The following is a 22,406-nucleotide window of genomic DNA, read 5'->3' on the forward strand; positions in this document are numbered from 1 at the left end:
TGTGTGATGACGTATGGTCAAATGATGTCACGTCCATCAGAGGGCGTGTCCGCAATGAACAACAAGATTGACCTGACGTGACGTGTGAGTCAGCAGTAGAAACCACGGACTGATATATGTAGATCTTTTTTTCATAAACATAACAGAAATTCGATTTAAAAGTACTTATGTATTTGGATATTTGGATTTATTTCAGTAAAGGCTTTGTTAATGACATCTGAGAGACTACTGCAGCCTACATCATCACCATTGACTTGGCCTCTGTCCTGTTGGACCAACTACAGTATAAGAGGAATTATTGGTAGTATGCCAAGGACTTCATAACTGGACAAGGGCTTCATACATGTTTTCCATTACACTACCAGTAATGGGGCCGCATGGTGGGCTAGTGGTTAGCATGTTGGGCATTTCTGTGTGGAGTTTGCATGTTCTCCCTGTGCATGTGTTTCCTCCGGGTCGTCTCGTTTCCTCTAATATTATATATAATGTAGACTCTATAACTGGAGACTCTAAATTGCCCATACTATGAATGTGAGTGATCATGGTTGTTTGTCTATATGTGTCCTGCGACTGGCTGGTGACTAGTTGGGATAGGCTCCAGCATACCCCCCGTGACCCTTGTGAGGACAAGCAGCATAGGAAATGGATGGACTACCAGTAATGCAACCTTCACAAGTTTCAGTCTTTCCCGCTATCGGTATTACATGGAATTATGACAAATTTCCAATTATAAACATAATATTTATTAAAATACAGCATTGTAAGCCCACAACCCAGACAACAAATAATAATTAAAAATATTACTGAAACAGAAATTTCTACTCTCAAGAGTTGGAAATTGTTTCTTTGTTCCTGTTCATATATAGCCACGGAGTCCCACGTCCGTAACATGTAGAACTGGAAACTCTGAACTAAATTGCTTATCTCTATTATGCCAACATGCATAAATAAATCTGTACATTAAAACAATATTTTGTTAATTTCATTTATTTTAATAAATATTATATATATATATATATATATATATATATATATATATATATATATATATATATATATATATATATATATATATATATATATATATATATATATATATATATATATATATATATATATATATATATATATATTTCTTTTAAATGAAACTGACTGGGGGTGGATGGACCACATACATTTTTAAAATATTGTTAAAAAGTTAAAAAAATATATATAATATTATTATAATATTGTTATATAAATAACAATATTTTTAAAATATTGTTAAAAAAGTAAAAAAATATATAGTTTTTTTTTACTTTTTAACAATATTTTAAAAATGTATGTGGTCCATCCACCCCCAGTCAGTTTCATTTAAAAATAAACAAGAAAATTAAACTCCCTAATGAAGAAAGGAAAACGAAAGTAAAGAGGAAAATGAAACTCAACGCTCTCCTATAAAAGACCAGAGAGACAACCCTGACTCAGTGATACCAGCAGAGCTTCATGAAGATGGATATCACCCCATGTAAGTCATTTTATCATTAACCATTGTATTGTTGGATGGATAACGCCTTCTGTCATTGTCATTTCAGTGATTTGGTTATAAAAAATGTAATTTCAGTATTCTGGTTATTTAAAAAATACGTTTTTATACCAGTGTTTTTTTTTAATGCACGCTTTGTCGACGCTTAAATATTCATCTAACACACATTACACTGTTGTGGATGCGGAAATCGCCTTGAAAATGTCAATATATATACACATAGTAGAGAATACTGTCAAAAAGATAGTAGTTGTGCTTTTGTGTTATTCATTGAGGAGTGCTTTTGTTACTTAAGCAAAAAAAAAAGGTTTTATATGCGAAATTGTACTTACGCCCTGTTGTTGCTGTAGCGTTTCTGATGAAAGGAAACTGCTGGCCACATGTAGTTCTCTCGATCAGCCAGCAGAGGGCGCTTTGTTTATGTAGTATAGTCCTACTACAATGGCTTCATAGCATATATGTACATCCTCACGAGGGTCGCGGGGGTGCTGGAGCCTATCCCAGGTGCTTGTTTTATATGCATATTTTAAACTTGTAATAACTTTAATTTATGCCGTATACCATTTAATGTACTTTAATGTAAAATAATTATAATATATCTATAATATTCTCACAGTTAGGAGACCCGTATGAGACTTGTATGAGACCTGTTTGCATGTTCTTCCCGTGCATGCGTGGGTTTTCTCCGGGGACTCCGGTTTCCTCCCACATTCCAAAAACATGCTAGGTTAATTGGCGACTCCAAATTGTCCATAGGTATGAATGTGAGTGTGAATGGTTGTTTGTCTATATGTGCCCTGTGATTGGCTGGCGACCAGTCCTGGGTGTACCCCGCCTCTCGCCCGAAGACAGCTGGGATAGGCTTCAGCACCCCCCTCCACCCTCGTGAGGATAAGCAGTAGAAAATAAATGAATCAATATCTATAATATTAGTAATTGGTATCATTATTTTCAACATCACATATAAAGATTACATATTACATACTACTATTACATACCATCAAGGCAAATACATAACATGCTGAGGTCTGACGATCCACAAAGGCTTCCCATTTGACGGCACCCTGCACCCTGTAACATGAGGTTACTGGAAGCAGTTTTCAAAAAGCCTCTTAAGTGCGAAGAACACCGCCACCCTTCGCTTTGTACAACTGCAAAAGCACAGATAGGGGGAGTAGGAGAAAATCACTTATACTTTTCTTCCCTTGTTTTTTTGCTGCAGCGACCTACGCTTACTTTTTTTGTTCAGACCTGTCCTCGTAGAGCTTGAAAGTTCACCAAACAGTCTCAAAATAGGTTTTGGAGCAGGCAACAGTGCAGGATTCAGTTAATGCAATTTAGCACCTACAGTAGAACATCCCAAGATACAGGGAAGAAAACTTATGTTCATTACATTTGTATTGAAAATTAGAGATGGGCTAGATGCTCTTTATAAACGAGAATCCGTCACGGCATTTGTGACCAAGTACGAACATGAAACGTCTTCATTATCCGTACTCGTGATGACATCACGCTCATCCACAGGCAGCAAACGCCCCTCCCTAGACAGGCTCGCTGGGGCATAGGCAGCATTTTTTTTTCGGCATTCTGTTTGTGTATCAGGACTGTAGCTACAGTGGAGTATTTCACTTGTATAAAGCCTGTTTTATGCTTTCCCTCTGCACAGGGTTACTGAAAATCCAAAGTTAAAAAAAAAACACCACAAAAAGACTGCCAGGACAGGAAAACAGGAAATGTCCAAGGATAACAGGACAGTCACTCTTTGTGAAATGCTTTTTTGGGACAGGGCTCAAACAGGGCTAGCATAGTAATTGGCTTTAACTGAACCACATTCACTCAACTGTGCCATGTTGCATTTGTAAAACAAGTTGTAAACAAAATATAGGAGATGCCTTCCAATATTTAATGCATTTTACTGACTTAAATTTAATGAATCCAGTCCAATACAATTGAGTGATGTTGTTCCTTCAAAGATTTGGATATTTTATGACTTCAGTGAAGGTCATACTGTATATTCAAATGTAAAATCAAACATTGCTCTATAAACATATGAGCAGAGCAGTGTCACAAGATTAAAAACAGACAGGATTTCCTGTGCAACTTGCAAGTGTAAACGTAACTCTCGTCTTTTTCGACTCAGAACCTGGACGTCGTCAGTGTGTATTGTTAAATAGTTCTTATATTTCAGCGGTAAAAATACTGTATACTGATGCAGCCTGATTCACACACATACACAGTCACACACACGCACATACAGCTGCACTACAAAATTAAGCTAACCAAGGTAGCTTAGAAGAACTATGGAGCCAAATATCCAACATCAAAAGTGAATCTAATTCACTGCGGTGCATGTCTGCACTGTGGTGTTGCGTTTTGTTCTTGCAGGTTGCAGGAGTCGATGTGATGCAAGACTGACTTCTTTGACGCCTGTCTGATATGTTTAAGACATGCATTATTTGATACTAGGTGGTTTTACTGAGTAAATAATTGAACAATTTGATGGACAACAAAGAGACACTGAAATGATTGTAATGCGAGAAGGCCAGAGAGACCGTCGGTATATTACAACTATTGTTGTAATATGTTCCGACTGTGTTTATAGTCTTGAGTAGTACTTTCAAGCTCTTTGATTCAAGGTTATCAACCTAACCTTATTAGCTCCGGTAAATAGTTTTTAAAAAGTGTGAAATAAAATTCAAGAAAGTCTCCTGGGCCGAGTGGTTAGCATGTTGGTAACACAGTCGTGATGCATTTGAGGGTGCATGGAAGTTTGCCCAACCAGTCTACATATGTTTTGTGGACTTTTAGAGATTGTTTCTCATGGAATTCTGTGGGGAGTATGGGGTATCGGACCAGCTAATTCATGCTGATCGTTCCCTGACCGGTGTCAGAGTTTGGTGAGCATTCCCGGCAATAAGTCAGACCGGTTTCCAGTGAGGGTTGGAGTCCGCCAGGGCTGCCCTGTCACCCATTCTGTTCTTTACTTTTATGGACAGAATATCTAGGCGCAGCGAGGGTGTTGAGGGGTTTTGGTTTGGTGGCTGCTGAATTGGGTCTGTGCTTTTTGCAAATTATGTAATGGTAATGGGAATGGTTTTATTTCATTTGAACATGCATCAGATTACAATTGAATGCATCACATAATCAGTTCCCAGTTCCACATGTCCAAAAGGAGTAGGAAGAAGCAAAGCTTATTAAATCCTACCCCTCCATCTGGTACTTTTACAATCAGTAACTGTTACATTTGTTCACTTCCTGCTTTCCATAATACAGTTTAAGTTTTTTTGTGTGGTCCTGCTGGCTTCATGGAACCGTGGCCTTTGTGGTGAAGAAAAGAGCTAAGCCAAAAGGCAAAGCTCTCAATTTACCACTCAATCTACGTTCATACCCTTACCTTATGGTCATGAGCTTTTGGGTTGTGACCGAAAGGACAAGATCGAGGGTACAAGCAGCCGAAATAGTTTTCTCCGCAGGGTGGCTGGGCTCTGACTTAGGGATAAGGTGAGAAGCACTGTCATCCGGGAGCCATGAGGGGAGCCAGATGAGGTGGCTTGGGTGTCCCCTCTCCATTCTTGATGACATAAAGACGCTTGCTCTTCTTCCGGGACGGAGAACCACAGCCTTCTTGTTTATGTGTGCGTTCCATTGCTTACCCATTTCTTCTTCTTTTTGCATTTTGAAGCTCTACTTAGAGCTTCCGTAAGATCCAACAGTGGAAAATGTAAATTGTTGCAGTTTTTCAGCTGGTCTGAAGATTTTGATCAGGAGTGTATTTTAATTTCATTTTTAGTGATCTGGGAATTTTCAGTGGTCCAAAACTGAACAAACAACGCATGCAAGACCTTGGAAATGGAGAACAGAAGACCAAAAACCACAAGTAAGACATAACAAATATATTATAGTGTCGATTTTTAAGGTTTTCTCACATGTTGTGTGTGTTCTTCCACATGTTCAGCTATGGGAGACAACACTCACAGAGGCAGAGAAGGTTGGCGTGAACAGAGGTGTAGAGCAACAGAGGATGGGAGACAATCAAAAAGCAATGAGAAGAGACAAGAGGCAGATGGAAGAGCAAGTGGTGGAGCAGCAGGGGATTCATGGAGAGACGGAGCAGTTCGAGGGGAATGCGGGTGGAATTGGGGAGGTAGGAGAGGGAGAGGTTGGAGAGAACATACATCAGGTGAGAGAAAACACGGCATGGGTGAAAGGCAAAGTAAGAGCAGGGATAGGGTCTCAAGCAGAGAGGGAGCACAATCGGGTCCTCAACTGGGCTTCAGATACTTGCAGGAGCTTTCTGAAAAAGATCCATCGGCGGTGGCCATCACCCTCTCCTCGCACCCTGCCCTGCCTAATATGCTGCAGGAGACCGACATGAAGCAGGACCTGGTGGAGCTCCTGTGCTTGGTGCTCAGTAAAGCCTTCAAGTCTAAAAACAACAAAGCCACACTGCAGCGCCTGGCCCAACTCTTAAAAGATACAGGCTTCTTTCGAACCACGCTGCCCCATTACTTGGCCGGCATGAGGTCAGAGTTTAAACCGGCCCGCAGACAACAGTACCCGCAGCAGCTGGAAAACATTGTGCTGATTCTCACACAGGTAAATTCAGTTTAATGGTAATAGATAGATAGACTGTCTTTATTGTCATTGCACAATAACACAGCAGTGAAATTGCCAACGAAATGTCATTGCCTGGCTCCCGTATAATAATAAATAATAATGTAATGGTAATGGTTTTATTTCATTTGAACATGCATCAGATTACAATTGAATGCATCACATAATCAGTTCACAGTTCCACATGTCCAAAAGGAGTAGGAAGAAGCAAAGCTTATTAAATCCTACCCCTCCATCTGGTACTTTTACAATCAGTAACTGTTACATTTGTTCACTTCCTGCTTTCCATAATACAGTTGAAGGTTTTTTTTATTATTGTTTTTTTAAATAATGTACCTCGTACCAAAGTACGAGGTGATATGACCATACAATGACATTATGTGTACCATAGTAACTGTCAATATAGTGATATAGTTTAAGGATCAAGACATAGTAGAGACATAGTACTATACATGTGATACAGATATCCTGAGAAGTTTTCTCATAATGTGACAAATGCTCAGTGACTTGTAGACAATTAGTTGGCAAGTCCCCGCCCATCCCCATTCAAAGACAGTTTGCTTGATGGCGGCCATGTTCTTCAACCAATAATACTCAAATTTGACACACATGTCCTTCCCTGTCCTCTAAAAGTGTGCACCAAATTTCAAAATAAAATTGTAAAGTTAGGGTGGGTATTTTTGTGGCACTTTTTGAGATGTGTGAGAAATTTCAAGTCAGTCCAACATTGGGGTTTAATAGCAGTGTCACCATGTAGTGTATTTATCAGAAAAGTAATAGCATAGGCAACACAAGGAGTAGTAGAGTTATTATTGTGAGGGTTTAATGTATACTAGTATATAAGTTGTTTATATAAGTTGTGTATATAAGTTGTTTTCAGTAGTTATAGTTGATGGCAAATGTTTTCAACAGTGCAATGCCAAGTAAAACCATACTTGGTATTACAGATATGAATACCGATACAAATACTTATTACTGTCGCTAAAAATTCACTTATGCAGGTACATTTGTTCGACAAAGATACATTTTACTCATTTTAAATGTATCTGGCCTATATCATTTGCTAATCATAACCTCATGCTTTTGTAGTAATTAAATACACTTACATCTTTACTATTTAAAGTAAAAAATACTATTTATAATTGAAAAATGTATATTGTGATATTGAAAAAATATACACAGGCTGCTGCATTACTATAAAGAGAAAAAGTTAAGGTAGCTAACAATGGACATCCTGGGACACACCTATTTTCGACTCCAAAGTCCTCTAAAAAATGAGGTTTTATGTTTTTTGTATGATTTATATGACAATGTAGTAACAGGTACATTTACGGTGATATGTAATACTTCTATGGTATTTTGATCATTGTAAAAATTCCCAGAGCTTCTTTCCTGGGCGCATTGATTTTACATAGAAAAAGTAGTTCCTGCCACTATATCATTTAGACTCTGCAGCCAAATTACCAGATTTTCCTGCTCACTGCCTCCCTTGTGTTATCTGTAGGTCGTCACCATCTTCCCAGGAAGCTCTGTGGAAGCGGTGAGTTTGCTCCTGACGCTGCTCCAAGCCTCCATAGACAGGCTGAAGACAGCGGGAATTGAAGCCTCGCCTCAGGTGCTACAGGGCGTGGAAAGGCTTGACTTCCTGGTGAAGCACATCCAGGAAAGGTCTTGGGAAGGAACTCTCCACCCGAGCAGGGACACGTATGGTCTCTTACCTTTTGATTTTCCAGGTAACGGATATTTATCTTTTATTTTCTGAGCCTTTTGTCGGATCTTGCGGCTGAAATTTCCCTCTGCTACGATCCTAGATGAAGAGGACGAGCAGCCAGTTTTCAGGACCATGTCTATCTACCCAACTCCTGAGGAGTTCCAGCCGGACTACAGGCCCTATCTCAGACCCAACATCACCTCGCAGCGGTACACCAACACTCTTATCTACCTGGACACACACTTCAGGCTCATGAGAGAGGACTTGGTGCGGGGCCTCCGTGAAGGGATCCAGCAGTTTCAGATGGAATTGGACAATGCAGCGCTAAAGAAAAAGCAGTTTGACAACATCCTTGTGTATTTTGATGTCAAACTGGGGTTGCCGAAGTGCATGCGAACCAGTCTTGCCTACACCGCCCAGTTTGATATCCAGCCATTTAAGGTTAGCCCCACCCATGCCATCCAATGAGATCACTGAAACGTATGCACAATTGTTTTCAATGTCAAAGCGTATTTAATCATCACTCTTCTCTCGTCAGTTTGTGCGCTGGGAGAACTCAAAGAGATTGCTGTACGGGTCTCTGGTCTGCCTGTCCTGTGATAATTTCGAGACCTTCCTGTATGCCACAGTAGCAGATCGGGACACCAAAAATCTTAAGAAAGGAAAGATCCAGATTACTTTCACTGAGGAGAGCAGATTGAACATGGCAAGAGTGGAGGTAGGAGAACATATTGGTGATATCAATATACACTACCTGGGGATGTCAAATTATTAAAAAAATATTTTATTTAATTATTACAGTAAATTAAATTAATAAAATTAATTAATTAAATTAAATTATTAAAAAAACTAAATAGATTCATCACAGTAACTAATTAATCATGATTAATCACAATTGACAATTCATTCACTCATTCTTTTTCTACCGCTTTTTCCTCACGAGGGTCGTGGGGGGTGCTGGAGCCTATCCCAGCTGTCTTTGGGCGAGAGGCAGGGTACACCCTGGACTGGTCGCCAGCCAATCACAGGGCACATATAGACAAACAACCATTCACACTCACATTCATACCTATGGACAATTTGGAGTGGCCAATTAACTTAGCATGTTTTTGGAATGTGGGAGGAAACCGGAGTACCCGGAGAAAACCCACACATGCACGGGGAGAACATGCAAACTCCACACAGAGATGGCCGAGGGTGGGAATTGAACCCTGGTCTCCTAGCTGTGAGGTCTGCGCGCTAACCACTCGACCGCCGCGCCGGCCGATGTCAAATTATTAAAAAAAATATTTTATTTAATTATTAAATTAAATTAAAATATTAAAAACTAAACAGATTAATCACAGTTGTAACTAATTAATCATGATTAATCACAATTGACAATTATGCCTGAAATATGCCCATTTATGCTGTATAATGGAAAGATAAATGATGATACAGGACATATTTGTATTTATTAACAGCTATAAATGAATGTGTACATACACTGACTATGTCAATCAAGCTAAAATCCACTATAATCAGAGAGTATAAAATGTATTTGTCTAACACTAGTAGTAGAGCACTTGAATCACACTTTAAACTGTGTTATTATGAGCAATTGGGGTTGCATTCACAGACATCACATAAGTCACTCCTGTGTCTGCATCCTGTGGTCACGACCATGCCTAAACATCACACGTACCAGTATTACAATATCGGTTCCGCTACTGATATGTGACCAATCACCAATGTGTAATCAAAAAAAGATATGTTTTCCTTTCCACTTTCTCATGCGTACTAATTGTTAAAGTAAAAAAAAAAAACAACTCGAGTTGTTATACGCCCCAGCTATAATTGTAATATTTACAGCGCTTAAAAAAGTATGTGGCAAAGAATGTCTAGTGAAACAGACCAAAAAGTGATGTGATATGTGATGTCTCAGACAGAGCAGGTGTTTGTGATGGTTGAGACCCCCGCCTTCTTTGAAGCCTACCGGTATGTTCTTGAGGGCCTGCAACAACAAGATGAAGCGGACATGCCCTTTCAGAGGTATGCAACATTGCTTTTGTGTGTTCTGATTTGTTTCCTGTTATTCACTACAATATGTATCAGTTGGATTGGCCACAAATGGACAATAACACAACATTTTATCTTGCTTAAATGACTGAAGACAAGTTTGAATTCTATGCTTAACAACCATATAGCTTTTAAATGTTTATGATTTATGATGATCAGTGTAAGACATCACCAGCGACCACTGACTTGGGGTGCTCAATGATGTCATACTGACACTTTCAGGTATATCGTGGACTGTGACACAGATGTGCAACAGCCAGCGTATTTGCAAAGAAACGACCTTTATGACCTGTCTTCCATCACCAACTGCAAGCACAAGAAGTCTCTGCGACCCTTTCACAGTCTGCAGGAAGACGCCTGGCCGAAGAAGGAGGTGCTCGACTTGGATGAGTCTCAGATGCAAGCCTTCCAATTGGCCCTTACCAAGGAGCTGGCCATCATACAAGGACCCCCCGGCACTGGTAACAACAAACTGACAAGCCATGGACTGTACACATCAAAATTAAGTTCCTTAAAATTCACACATTTCAATCTAATGATAAAAACCCTCAGCTTCCCAAAAACTGCGCCACCAAGTTTGTAATAACAAAAGAAAGTGAGCAAATTGAGGCGCATTGGAGCAACAATGAAGAACACCACTGCTGTAACATCCTGATAGTCACATGACAAGTATTCACAGCAATGTGAGTTCACAGATACCAGAATTATGAACATCAACACAATTTTTTACAATATAATTAATAATATTTTTATGGGGATATTGCCAAGTAAATGCAACCGCTAGCGTTTTTTTGATAATTGCACGTCAAGCGAGAGCTATAACTGAATCAAGACGCCGTCAGCAGAGACAGCACAGCGATGTCACTGTAGCTTAATTTAGCCTAAATAGACATGCAAAACAATACTAGCTTTTATAACCCAAAAGCTTGACAACTTCCCAGCATGGCTTGTGGGTTACAATAACTAGTATAGTATGTATTTTAATGTACGTATAAGAATATCATACTTACATGTACTGTATATGTGGGAGATTCATCCATCCATTTTCTATGCCGCTTATCCTCACTGGGCTAGCGGGGGTATGCTGGAGCCTATCCCACTTGACTTCGGGTGAGAGGCGCGGTACACCCTGGACTGGGCGCCAGCCAATCACAGGGCACATATAGACAAACAACCATTCACACTCACATTCATACCTATGGACAATTTGGAGTTGGTGGGGGATTCACTGCAATACAAATCAGGCTTCAAAATAGGATTAAAGGAATAAATATGCCAGTTTTTGTGGTGCTTTGCCTTTTTTGGAACATTTAAGGAACAAATTGTATTGGCAGTTGATGTCCGAAGCGGCTAGGATTCGATAAGCTTTGCTTCTTCCTCCTCCTTTTCGACATGTGGAATTGTAATGTATCATGTAGCCCAATGTGACATGTATGCATGTTCAAAATAAAACAAAACAAAACAGAATACCCACTAAAAAAATGTCTTTGGGAGTAATGGTTATCTTTTCTTTCTTCTTTTTTGTTTTTCAAGGAAAAACTCATGTTGGTTTAAAGATAGCCCACGCTCTTTTGGACAATCAAATACTTTGGAGAGAACAAGGGAACCAGTCCCAGATGCTGGTGGTGTGTTACACTAACCACGCGTTGGACCAGTTCCTCGAGGGTAAGCGATCCTCTTATAATACAACAGTATTGTGTATGTTTATTAGATCTTTGTTTACCTCTGCACTAAAGGCATCCTGAAGTTTCTTCCAAAGGGCATCGTACGAGTCGGGGGTCGCAGCAACAGCGAGTCCCTGAAGAAATTCAATCTGAGAGAGCTGGCTAATTTGCCCATGCTCAGACAGCGTCAGCCGGCATACTTGCGGAAAGCATTTCAAGATGTAAGCATGGATTGTCAAGTAAATTCCTCTTGAATCACCATCTCATCACTTCATTCATGGCAACAGATTTACTCAGAGCTGCGTGAGCTAGAGATCGTGATCAAAGACCACAACGGCAGACTAGAGTGTTGTCTGAACGGTATCCTGCGTGAATCCATCCTTGAGAATGTCATTTCCCAAAAGCACTGGGCCAGTCTGCACAAACCCATTGTGAGTATATTGTTGAAATTTATAACGTGATGAGATGAAATATTGATATGTATTTGTGTCTGTGCAGGACCTTGGCATATGGAATCCCAAGTCCAGTTTGATAATGGAGTGGTTGGGTTGGTGTGCCACCGGCATCCTGCAGGGGGGGATACAGGACACAGTTGGAGATGAATGTGAGTTCTTAAATGCCTCACAACATTCATTCATTCATTCATTGGCAGTTGATGTACAATAGTACAATACTTCCTGTCAAACACCCACATTCCTTTTGAATAGAACATGCACAGAATGGTAATGTTAGTGGTTTAATTTTATTTGAACAATGGAATGCATCACACAATTTAATTCAAGTTCCACATGTCCAAAAGGAATAGGAAGAAGCAAAGCTAAATCAATCTTAACCCACCTTCTGTTACTATTGCAATACATTTATTACATTTATTCACTTTCTGTATTCCAGGTGTGTTTTTTTTAACACATAAAGAAGTGGTAAGGTACTGTAACCTGTTGATGCTTGTCTCCATTTAAAAAAATTGGATCTACTTTAGCTGTTTAACAAAAATGAATATTCCTTTTGATGGGGATATCCTGATAGGCGTGTACATGACCCGATATTCCGGTTAGAAAAGAAGTAACCCAGGGGTAATATTCAGGTTTTTAAAGACCGGAATATGAGCATATTCGGGTGCTTCAAAAGGGTTATTGGCGTTTACATGGCCGTGTGCAACCGGGTTATTGCTAATATTCCGGTTTGTTGCAATACAGTCAGTCTTTGGAACAATTTCTATTTAAAATCTATTTCTATTCATAGCACAAACATTTCAATATATTACCTCCAAAATCAGACCATATGTGTAGTGAGGGCTTCTACGGTTTGCTGAAGAGCTCTAGCTCTAGGCGATATTTTAGGATGTGTGGAAAGTCAAAAAGCATATTCATGGCCCTTGTAGCTCAGAAGCTCAGAAGCTGTCCCATGTCAATAAGTAAGTTGGTTTTTCCATCAAAAGCAACCATTAGAGCGCCTCTTTCTCAAAAGTGGACCAAAGAAGTGGGGGAGATTTTGCTCACTTTTGAAGCTGGTACTGTTACAACATCATTATAAAACTTTGTGAATCCAGTCTTAGGTGCGGCAACAGTGGAAGTAATGGAACCTCAGCAGGTGGACCTCATCCAAATCGCAGAAGAGGCCGAAATGATTCAGGCTGACCGCTTCATCGACGACAACACTGACACCAAACCCACAAAAGATGACACAATGGAGGCCAACGCCATCAGAATATTACAGGAATCGATGCTGGCGATGAACCTGGATATGGACAATAAAAACCCTGAGCAATCTGAGGAAGAATGGATGGTAAAGTATTGATTTATGTTGCACAATAGTGGAACCTCCAAAGTCATGCACAATCTGTTGTTGTAATCCTAAATTATTGCCATTTAAAATACTTTAAGTAACATTTTAACATTCTTAATGCTCATGCATGTGTAAAAATGAGCTAAAATTAAAACTCCTCAATCTTGGATGATCCCTGATGATATGATAGCACTTTTGTGGTGTTTGTCTCTGAACATTCCACTGTCTTAGTAACCGAATTGAGAGTCTGAGATTAAAAAGTTGGTGTGTGTCCTGGGTCCTTATCTCCACAGTTTCAACGGAAACAGATTCGGAAGATGAAGAACAAAATCAAGACAGAGCTGGCTATGACAACAGCCATGAGCGCAGAGGAGGAAGAGAACGTTCAGGATATTTGGGCCCTCTCTATGCCAGACCGATGGAGACTCTATCGGTCAGTCTGCATGTACTGTACACCCTCTGGCCATTTTGATCGGACCACATGCAATCTAACGAGATCACTAATTATTGATGATTTTTCAATGGCATCTCATTAGATCGACATATGTAGGTGTCACTTTTGTTATGGGTGAAGCTTTTACCCCATCACTTCTCCAACACATTCTGTGAGACCATGAGAGAAAGACTATTTCCAATATGTCCAATTTAGTCAACAAAATAGTTCGAAAAACTGTATCGAGCTGAGACAAATGCCTTTTATCCCAGTCTTATTTAAACATTTATTATCAGTTGATTGTGGAATGCAGCGAGCAAACTTTATTTTCTTGTTCAACATGAACTCACACTCGTGGGGCTTTGACGCTAAACTTACCATTCAAACCCCTTTTATTTGTCCATTTCCGCTCAATGTTTGTTCCCGCCTGCGGCTCATCTTTAACTGCAACTCCGCTGCGTTTTGGTGTGGACTGAGGGTCAAAGTGGATGTTTGCACATTAATCGCGCCCTATGTAATATCATTTATTTTTTTCACGTCCATCCTATTATGATTTTTCCACTAGCCTGACCCATAAATGTCTTAACAATGATGCCAAAGTTTCAGATAATGAGGTTTGCACATTTGGAAGTGAGCCCTGAAAGTAATTTGGGTTGGCTCAAAACGCTCACTTTCAGAGCTTAAAACAGTTTGTTTATGTGTCTGCAGGTTGTGGCTGGCACGCTACAGAGCTGGTATCCGTACCGCAAGTGCAGAGTATGAGGTGCAATACCAGCAGGCGGCAGAGAGATACACAGAAATCAAACGTGACGAGACCCTTTTCATACTCCAGATGGCCAAGGTACATGTGGCCGGTTCTTCCAAGTATTTCCATTAATAAGAGTGGGAATTATAAGCTCAGTAACAAACAGGGGATATGTATTCGTCAGAGGTGGGTGGGCCTTTCCCTGCGGCGAGGCCTAATGACCATTGTTGTCAATTTGAGAAGCACAATCATTTGTTTCCCATTGAAAAGAATTGGCATATACTAACTATGCTGTATGCATTTCTTTATTAACTCCTCAAGATGGCAGTAGCTGTATATGAATTATAATGAATGGTCAGTATCAAGTAGCTTTATCTACCTTTACATGTGCTTTAAATTGTCGGTTTGCGCAGTTTGCTCCTTAACATTGCTGTGTTGTGCATTATAATGTTTGATGAATTGGCGAAGTATTTATCAACAAACACCCATAACCTCTCCGCCAGGTTATCGGCATGACCACAACAGGGGCTTCCAAGTTCCGCCATGTTCTTCAGAAAGTGCGCCCACGTGTGGTGATTGTCGAAGAGGCTGCAGAGGTTCTGGAAGCTCACATCATCACCACACTCAGTCAAGCATGCCAGCACCTCATTCTCATTGGAGACCACCAGCAGGTAAGAGGTCACACAGCCAACAAATGAGATAGTCACCATCTCATTAAGTGTTTGAGTGAGTGGAATATTAATGACATGACAGTGAAACAATCCAATAGCAGCTCATCACATAAGAAGTGCGCATAAAATTGTTTGCCTCTTGGAATCTGTCCATGCATGCTCCAAAAAAACTGCTTTCTTACAGCTGAAGGTAAACTGCACTTTTTTGGAATTGGAAAGTTCCAGCAATTGACGCTTCAAATGACGCTACAATACTGTAAATACTGTATTATACGTCATCCTGAATGTGCCAGTTACTACATGGCCACAACATGTATATAAAACGATAAAATGTTTTTGTTTTAATAGGTGGACTAGATGAATCATATTACATTATTAGCTCCTTCGTGCTAGCAGTTGGTCAATATTGAGAATGCCCAGAAAAGAGAGATGAATGGTCATATCTCACATAAGGATTGTGGATGATGGGCAAAATTCCCCAAAAAGTGCGGTTTTCCTTTAAGATAGGAAAAGTCAGAGTCATACGTTAATGTTGCTGCCATATTGGATGTGGCAAGGCTGCCCTGTAAGTGAATACAAACAAATGTATTTACTTTCATTGAATGCCTTTCTATAAAGAAATTTAAGGGGGAGTTTAATCCCGCACGGATTTTCAAATGCGTAGAAAGCACGCAAAGCATGTAGGAAGAAAAAAATTAGGATTCAAATTCTGCGTGCACGCAGGAAAAACATGGACGGAACCAGCTTGACATTAATGTCATATTTTATTGTCCCTTGTGGTGTAATAGTAAAAAAGTATAATGAAAAAAAAGAAAAAAAGGAGATAAAAAGAGAATAAAAATTTATTTAATCTAAATTTATTTATAATTTAAATGTAATTAATTTAAAAAGAAAATAAAATTACAATGAAAAATACTGTGTAAAAAGTATAGCCATTCCCATAAAATTATGCATTTTTATGCATACTTTTATTCTGTTTTCCTTAAAATATACATTTTAATTGCTATTTTTATAGATTATTTTCTGCAGCACTAGTTTTTCAAGTGAAATGGTTATTACAAAAAATAGTATCAATTAGTTGTATAACTAGCGTTATTATTAGTAGTAATAGTGGTATATCCATAGTTGTATTTGTTTTTTGATAACAAGCAAACCAACCATAATATTTTCAAACATAAAAAGTATATATAATTGTACTGAATCACTCTGAGTGAGTTGATTGGATCTCTAAAAAGATATGCCACACATTTTTTCTTAGTCTAAAAATAATCCAGGATTCATTGCTGTTGAAGGCAAACAAGTCGTAGGTATAAGAAACTAGCATAGTAACAAATGTGTGATTATTCTTTCCACAGCTGCGCCCCAGTTCCACAGAATATGACCTGGAGAAGAACTACAAAATGGGGGTGTCCATGTTTGAGAGGCTGGTGGGAATGGGACTTCCTTTTGTCCAACTCAACCAACAGGTTGGCAATAGTTGCACTTTCCATAGTAAAAGTGCAACTCAGCGCTCGCATTAGCACATCAACACATCACTAAAACACATGTACATTATAATTATAATTTATAAAAATTCATTGGGTGTAGTTTGTGTAAAATTATGACAGCAAAAACATCAAATTTAAAGCACAAAATGAATACAGACGCATGATCCACCAGTACAAGCCTGGACTTTGTTTTAGAGAGATTTTGTACTGAACAAATGTGCACATTAGCACACATTAAGGTCATCAATCTTACCTTTATGCACTCTCACAGATTATTATTGAAAGAAAAAGTGGAAAAATACAGTATAGTATGAGTGCAGCATGAGACATGATAGATGGTGCGTTCTAGGACAGTCAAACAAAGTGGGACCTTTGTGGGTTACCTCACACTTTTAACTCAGGACATTTATTTAATGCAATTCAATTCAAAAATATTCCTGTGTCTCGGGAGGTTGTCCAAATAGAATTTCCATGGTATTGTCTCTTGACAAGCCATGATAGTATGATTGCTCACTTTTGTGAGGTTGTATCTCCGTTTGGAGTTTGCATGTTGTCCTCGTGCATTCCGGCTTCCTCCCGCATTCCAAAAATATGCATATTAGGTTAATTGGAGACTCTACATTGTCCATGGGTATGCATGTGAGTGTGACATTTTTTTTGGTCTATATGTACCCTGTGAGTGTGAATGGTTGTTTGTCTATATGTGCCCTGTGATTGGCTGGCGACCAGTCCAGGGTGTACCCCGCCTCTCGCCCGAAGACAGCTGGGATAGGCTCCAGCACCCCCGCGACCCTCGTGAGGAAAAAGCGGTAGAAAATGAATGAATGAATGAATGAATATGTACCCTGCTATTGGCTGGTGACCATTCCACTGTGTACCCCGCCTCTTGCGAGATATGTACTCCATGTCTACACTATGCATCGTTGAGTGGTGCCTTTTCTTGGCCTTTCAGCATCGCATGAGACCAGAGATTGCCCGCCTGCTGACTCCACACATTTATGCGCAGCTGGAAAACCATCCGTCTGTCTTGAACTATGACAATATCAAGGTTGGTACTAATAGGTTACGCGGGGGCATGATACTGGGCCTGATACCAGACAAACCATGTGATGATCTTATTATCACATACTATTTAATCATGAGCTTATTATCACGTACTATTTAATCAAAAGACCATTTTGTTTCCAGAAAATGTTCAGTTTATTTCTTTTATTATATCTAAACAGTGTAAACACAACAATTGCAAAAATATTTCAACAATAATAGTCTATAATCTAATAAACAGTCTTATCTTATCAATGTCTGACAATTAAAGTTCCATTAATCAAGTTTGGGTTTTTTGGTGACTGGAGAAGCACTAGGCACTAAGCACTCGTGCGCTGTTCTCTGATTGGTTGTTTCACGGGCACAATACCAGAGCAGCGTGCTCTGAGTGGACAGCTACGGGGGCTGATACTGGACATGGTTAAACTCTGTATTTTATCAGTATCACTGTCCTGGGCTTTGACACAGTATCATTTCGGCCTTTTCCCGTATCATTCATGGGCGGTTTCTAGGGTACAGGGCCAATTAATACTGTAGTATGTGATAATAGCGAATATCAGTTTAATTGATACAAAGGATTACCTGTGACAGACAGTATAAGCTGGCAGGAAAGAACGCAATGGTTTCTTATGTATTACTGTATTTAAAAATAATTTGAGCAGTTTGATTTGATTTGATGCTAGTAGATGATAATAACATTAAATTTAATTTAAATTCTCTGTTTCAGGGCCTCAATACCAATATGTTCTTTGTGGAGCACAACAACCTGGAAAAAGAGTCCAAGGAGGGTAAAAGCCACCAGAACCTCCACGAGGCCAAGTTTGTAGTTGCTCTTTGTCGTTATCTTCTCCTTCAAGAGTACAAACCAGAGCAAATTACCATTCTAACAACCTACACAGCCCAGCTCTACTGTCTGCACAGCCTTATGCCTGCCAAAGAGTTCACAGGTGTCAGAGTCCATGTGGTGGACAAGTACCAAGGAGAAGAAAATGACATTGTTCTGTTGTCTTTGGTGCGTAGCAACATACAGGGGAGAGTTGGTTTCTTGAACATTTCCAATCGCGTTTGCGTAGCTTTGTCCCGGGCCAAGAAAGGTCTCTACTGCATCGGCAATGCTGAAATGCTGGGCAAGGTGAAGCTGTGGAGCAACATCTTACAAACCTTGAAGGAGAAAGATCAGGTTGGGAAGGCGCTGACTCTCTGCTGTCAGAATCACCCAGAAACCAAGGTCGTAGCGGCTTGTGCTGAGGATTTTAGCCAAGCCCCTGAGGGAGGCTGCACCAAACCTTGTGAGTTCCGTTTGGACTGCGGTCACACGTGCGCAAGTGTCTGCCACCCTTATGACAAAGAGCACCAGAAATACAAGTGCGTCAAGAACTGTGAGAGAACCTTGTGTCATTTGGGACACAAGTGCCCACTTGACTGCCATGCAACTTGTCCAAAAAAATGTGAAATCAGGATTGAAAAGATCATACCTAAGTGCCAGCACAAGCAGATGGTTCCCTGTTACCAGGACCCCGGGGACTTTGTCTGCAAGACCTCTTGCCAGAAAACGCTCCTGTGTGGGCATACATGTGATTCATGGTGTGGCCTGCCCTGCACCGACATGTGCAAGGTTGACGTTGAGCTACAACTGAAGTGTGGTCACAGCCAGCAAGGAGCTTGTTACTACAAAACCAGTGAATATGATCATCCCCCGTGTCGGAACCCATGCGGGCAGCAACTCAAATGCGACCATGCCTGTCAAGGAACCTGTGGCCAGTGTTACAACGGCCGTTTCCACTCACCGTGTTTACATCAGTGTGAGCGTCTTCTGATTTGTTCCCACAAGTGTGCCGAACCCTGCACCTGCAGTTGTCCACCCTGTGATAAGCCGTGTGAGAACTGCTGCGTTCACAACAAGTGCATGAAAAAGTGTGGACAGCTCTGTGCTCCGTGCAATGAGCCCTGCGCTTTGCAGTGCGTCCACCAAAGCTGCAGCAAGCTGTGCCATGAGCCATGTGATTACCCGCCATGTGACCAACCCTGCGCCCTCACCCTGACTTGCGGCCACCCGTGCATCGGGTTGTGCGGGGACACATGTCCAAAAAAATGCCGTGTCTGCGATAAAGACGAAGTCACTGAGATTTTCTTTGGCATGGAAGATGATCCAGAAGCTCGCTTCATCCAACTGGAAGACTGCGGCCACATCATCGAACATGTGTCCATGGATACATACATGGCAATGGATGATGCATCCCAAGCCAATGACGGGCAGCTGGCTATAAAGCTAAAGGAATGTCCGAAGTGTCGGACTCCGATCCGTAAGAATTTACGGTATAGATCTCACATCAACAAAAGTCTAGCAGCGATAGAGATGGTGAAGAAAAAGATCATTGGAGATCGGGACAACATGCAGAAGTGCAGTATGGAGCTCACATGTCTATTGAAGAGGCTACATTGCCAAGGCATAATCGAGGAAGTACAATACATGCATATGACAAGAATTCTGAAGAGCAAGCACCTCACGGCCAACGATATATGGGTGATAGAGAACAAGCTGAACTTCATGGAGAGGATTAATAAACTCTTGATGGCAGTCTTGAATAATGCCACGCACACTGGTGTTGGTGAGTTTCAAAAGAAGACCGGCGGCTTCCTGCTCTGGATCAACAACTTTCAGCAGAAATTCACTGAGCAGCAATTGTTTGACTTGCAAAGGGAATTCCAGAGGCTCACACTGTGGACCGAACTCATTGTCCTTTGCAGCAAGGCGGTGAAAATAGGGAAACATGACGTCATCCAAAGCGAGAAAGAAATAATGGAGAAGGAGCTGGAAAAACATGGTCAGTTCGCCGAGCAGGATGAGCTAAGACTCAAAGTTGTCTTGGAGAAGATGAAGCAAAAGGTGCCTGTCACAGGATTGGGGATCAGTGACGAGGAGAAAAAAATGATTGTCTCGGCAATGAAGCTCCCGTCGGGACATTGGTACAAATGCCCCAACGGGCATGTCTACGCGATCACTGAGTGTGGGGGCGCTATGGAGGCTCGAAAATGCCCTGATTGCAGTGCCACCATCGGCGGGGGCAGCCACAGGCTGGCCACCGGCAACCAGGTGGCGTCGGAGATGGATGGGGCACAGCACGCTGCATGGTCTGAGGCCAACAACCTCCTTAACTTTGAAAATCTTCACCTGTAGCAGGCACAATTTATTGTCTTTGAATGTGCGTTATTCATTCTAAATGAGAAGCTTGCCAAGCTAACATACATTGCAACAACACATCAAGTGAATAGGTCACTTTTTGCTCCTACTCCTTTTGGACATCTGGATCTGTGAACTGATTATGTGATGCATTCAATTGTAATCTGATGCATGTTCAAGTGAAATAAAACCATTATCATTACCAAATAAAATGACAAATGCCAGCCTGAATGACAAACCTATGGCTGATGATACCATGCAACCCGTCAACATGTACACATTTATTGTACTCAACATGTAATTTTGACTCTTGAATACACTTGCATGCTTCAGCTCTCCATTTTGTTGTACTTTCCTGGTTTCAGTTTCTGTTCCGGTTCTGCCTGTACAGTACAGATAAATAAATAGATATTATCAGTTTCTCAATCACATTTCAAATTGGAGGACGTGAAAACATTTGTCCGAATTTGACAGAAAATTGGGGAACTACTGTGCTAGAGAAAGATACACAGTGATAACTCCAAAAACACCATATGAAAATTTGTTTCTGAAGACATGTTCATTACATAATTTAAACATCACACTTACCAGTCACTCGTACCGCTAAGCACAAAAATATAGAGAAAAATATTATAAATTACATTGTACTTGCAATTACCTGTTTTGCTAGCTAATTATTGATAATAAATATTTGTTCATTTTTCAAAAATATTTTCTATACCGTCCCCATTAGGGTCATAGGTAAGCTGGGGCCTATCCCAGCTGACGTCTGACAAGAATGGTCGGCAGCCAATCAGCACTTATTTTCCATATACTGCATGCAAACTTTTTTTTTTTCGTTTTGTTTTGTATTATTATAACCTGAGGATGTGACAAATATATACTAATAAAATGTAATGCATGTTTTCACAGTAGTGAGCTCAAAAATTGCAGTTTAAATGGATTCCAATGTCACACTGTTTTGTGTTTTACAGTGAGTATAGCTCAGTGTATTTTAGACTTACAGTGCAAAAGTGTTAAAAGAACTGAAAGCATGGAAAATGTATGAATAAATGTTATTATAAATGATAAATATTTACAAGCATGACCTATTAATGTATGTTACTAATAGTATGTGTGTTATAGCATGACAAAATAAACAATCCTGAAATAACGATGCCCCTCACCGAGTTGCATTTCAGCACGTGATGGATGTGCTCCTGTCATAAAAAAACTGCTTGAATGCAAAATGTGGTATTTGCAGGAAGAGTGAGGGCAACAGAATGTGCTGTTAGGACAAGTGTTCAAATTGAGCAAATGTTAAAAGGGGGGTGCATGTCACACTCTTGCTATTTATAAGCTTTAAGCAGAGGTGGCGCCATTGGAGCCACCCTGGAATAATGGCAATATCCTGCAAGGTGGATGGTCTCATCGATCATGCCGGATGGCCATAAAGTATATTATTGCTGGACTTGCAGCAACACACACATGCACACTGATTTAGTGTCA

General features: G+C 40.3%; 1 protein-coding gene across 2 annotated transcripts; it reads left to right on the plus strand.

Annotated features, from left to right (window-relative positions):
• The first annotated feature begins 1,433 nt into the window (after positions 1 to 1,433).
• Positions 1,434 to 21,258, plus strand: znfx1 (zinc finger, NFX1-type containing 1). Of its 2 annotated transcripts, none has more exons than XM_058055110.1 (19): positions 1,434 to 1,507; positions 5,316 to 5,402; positions 5,481 to 6,121; positions 7,644 to 7,872; positions 7,951 to 8,291; positions 8,389 to 8,568; positions 9,775 to 9,881; positions 10,131 to 10,369; positions 11,442 to 11,573; positions 11,645 to 11,793; positions 11,860 to 12,003; positions 12,071 to 12,176; positions 13,122 to 13,357; positions 13,651 to 13,790; positions 14,499 to 14,631; positions 15,039 to 15,206; positions 16,562 to 16,672; positions 17,646 to 17,741; positions 18,465 to 21,258. In XM_058055110.1, exons 2-19 carry the CDS (start codon positions 5,375 to 5,377, stop codon positions 20,913 to 20,915), a joined length of 5,631 nt encoding a protein of 1,876 aa, XP_057911093.1. In that variant the 5' UTR covers positions 1,434 to 1,507; positions 5,316 to 5,374; the 3' UTR covers positions 20,916 to 21,258. The 2 variants fall into 2 exon arrangements, with proteins under 2 accessions (XP_057911093.1, XP_057911094.1); XM_058055111.1 differs by lacking the exon at positions 1,434 to 1,507 and adding an exon at positions 2,402 to 5,160.
• The last annotated feature ends 1,148 nt before the right edge of the window (positions 21,259 to 22,406 follow it).

Source organism: Doryrhamphus excisus, chromosome 18 (assembly GCF_030265055.1).
Source record: "Doryrhamphus excisus isolate RoL2022-K1 chromosome 18, RoL_Dexc_1.0, whole genome shotgun sequence".
In the NCBI taxonomy this organism is placed as follows: domain Eukaryota; kingdom Metazoa; phylum Chordata; class Actinopteri; order Syngnathiformes; family Syngnathidae; genus Doryrhamphus; species Doryrhamphus excisus.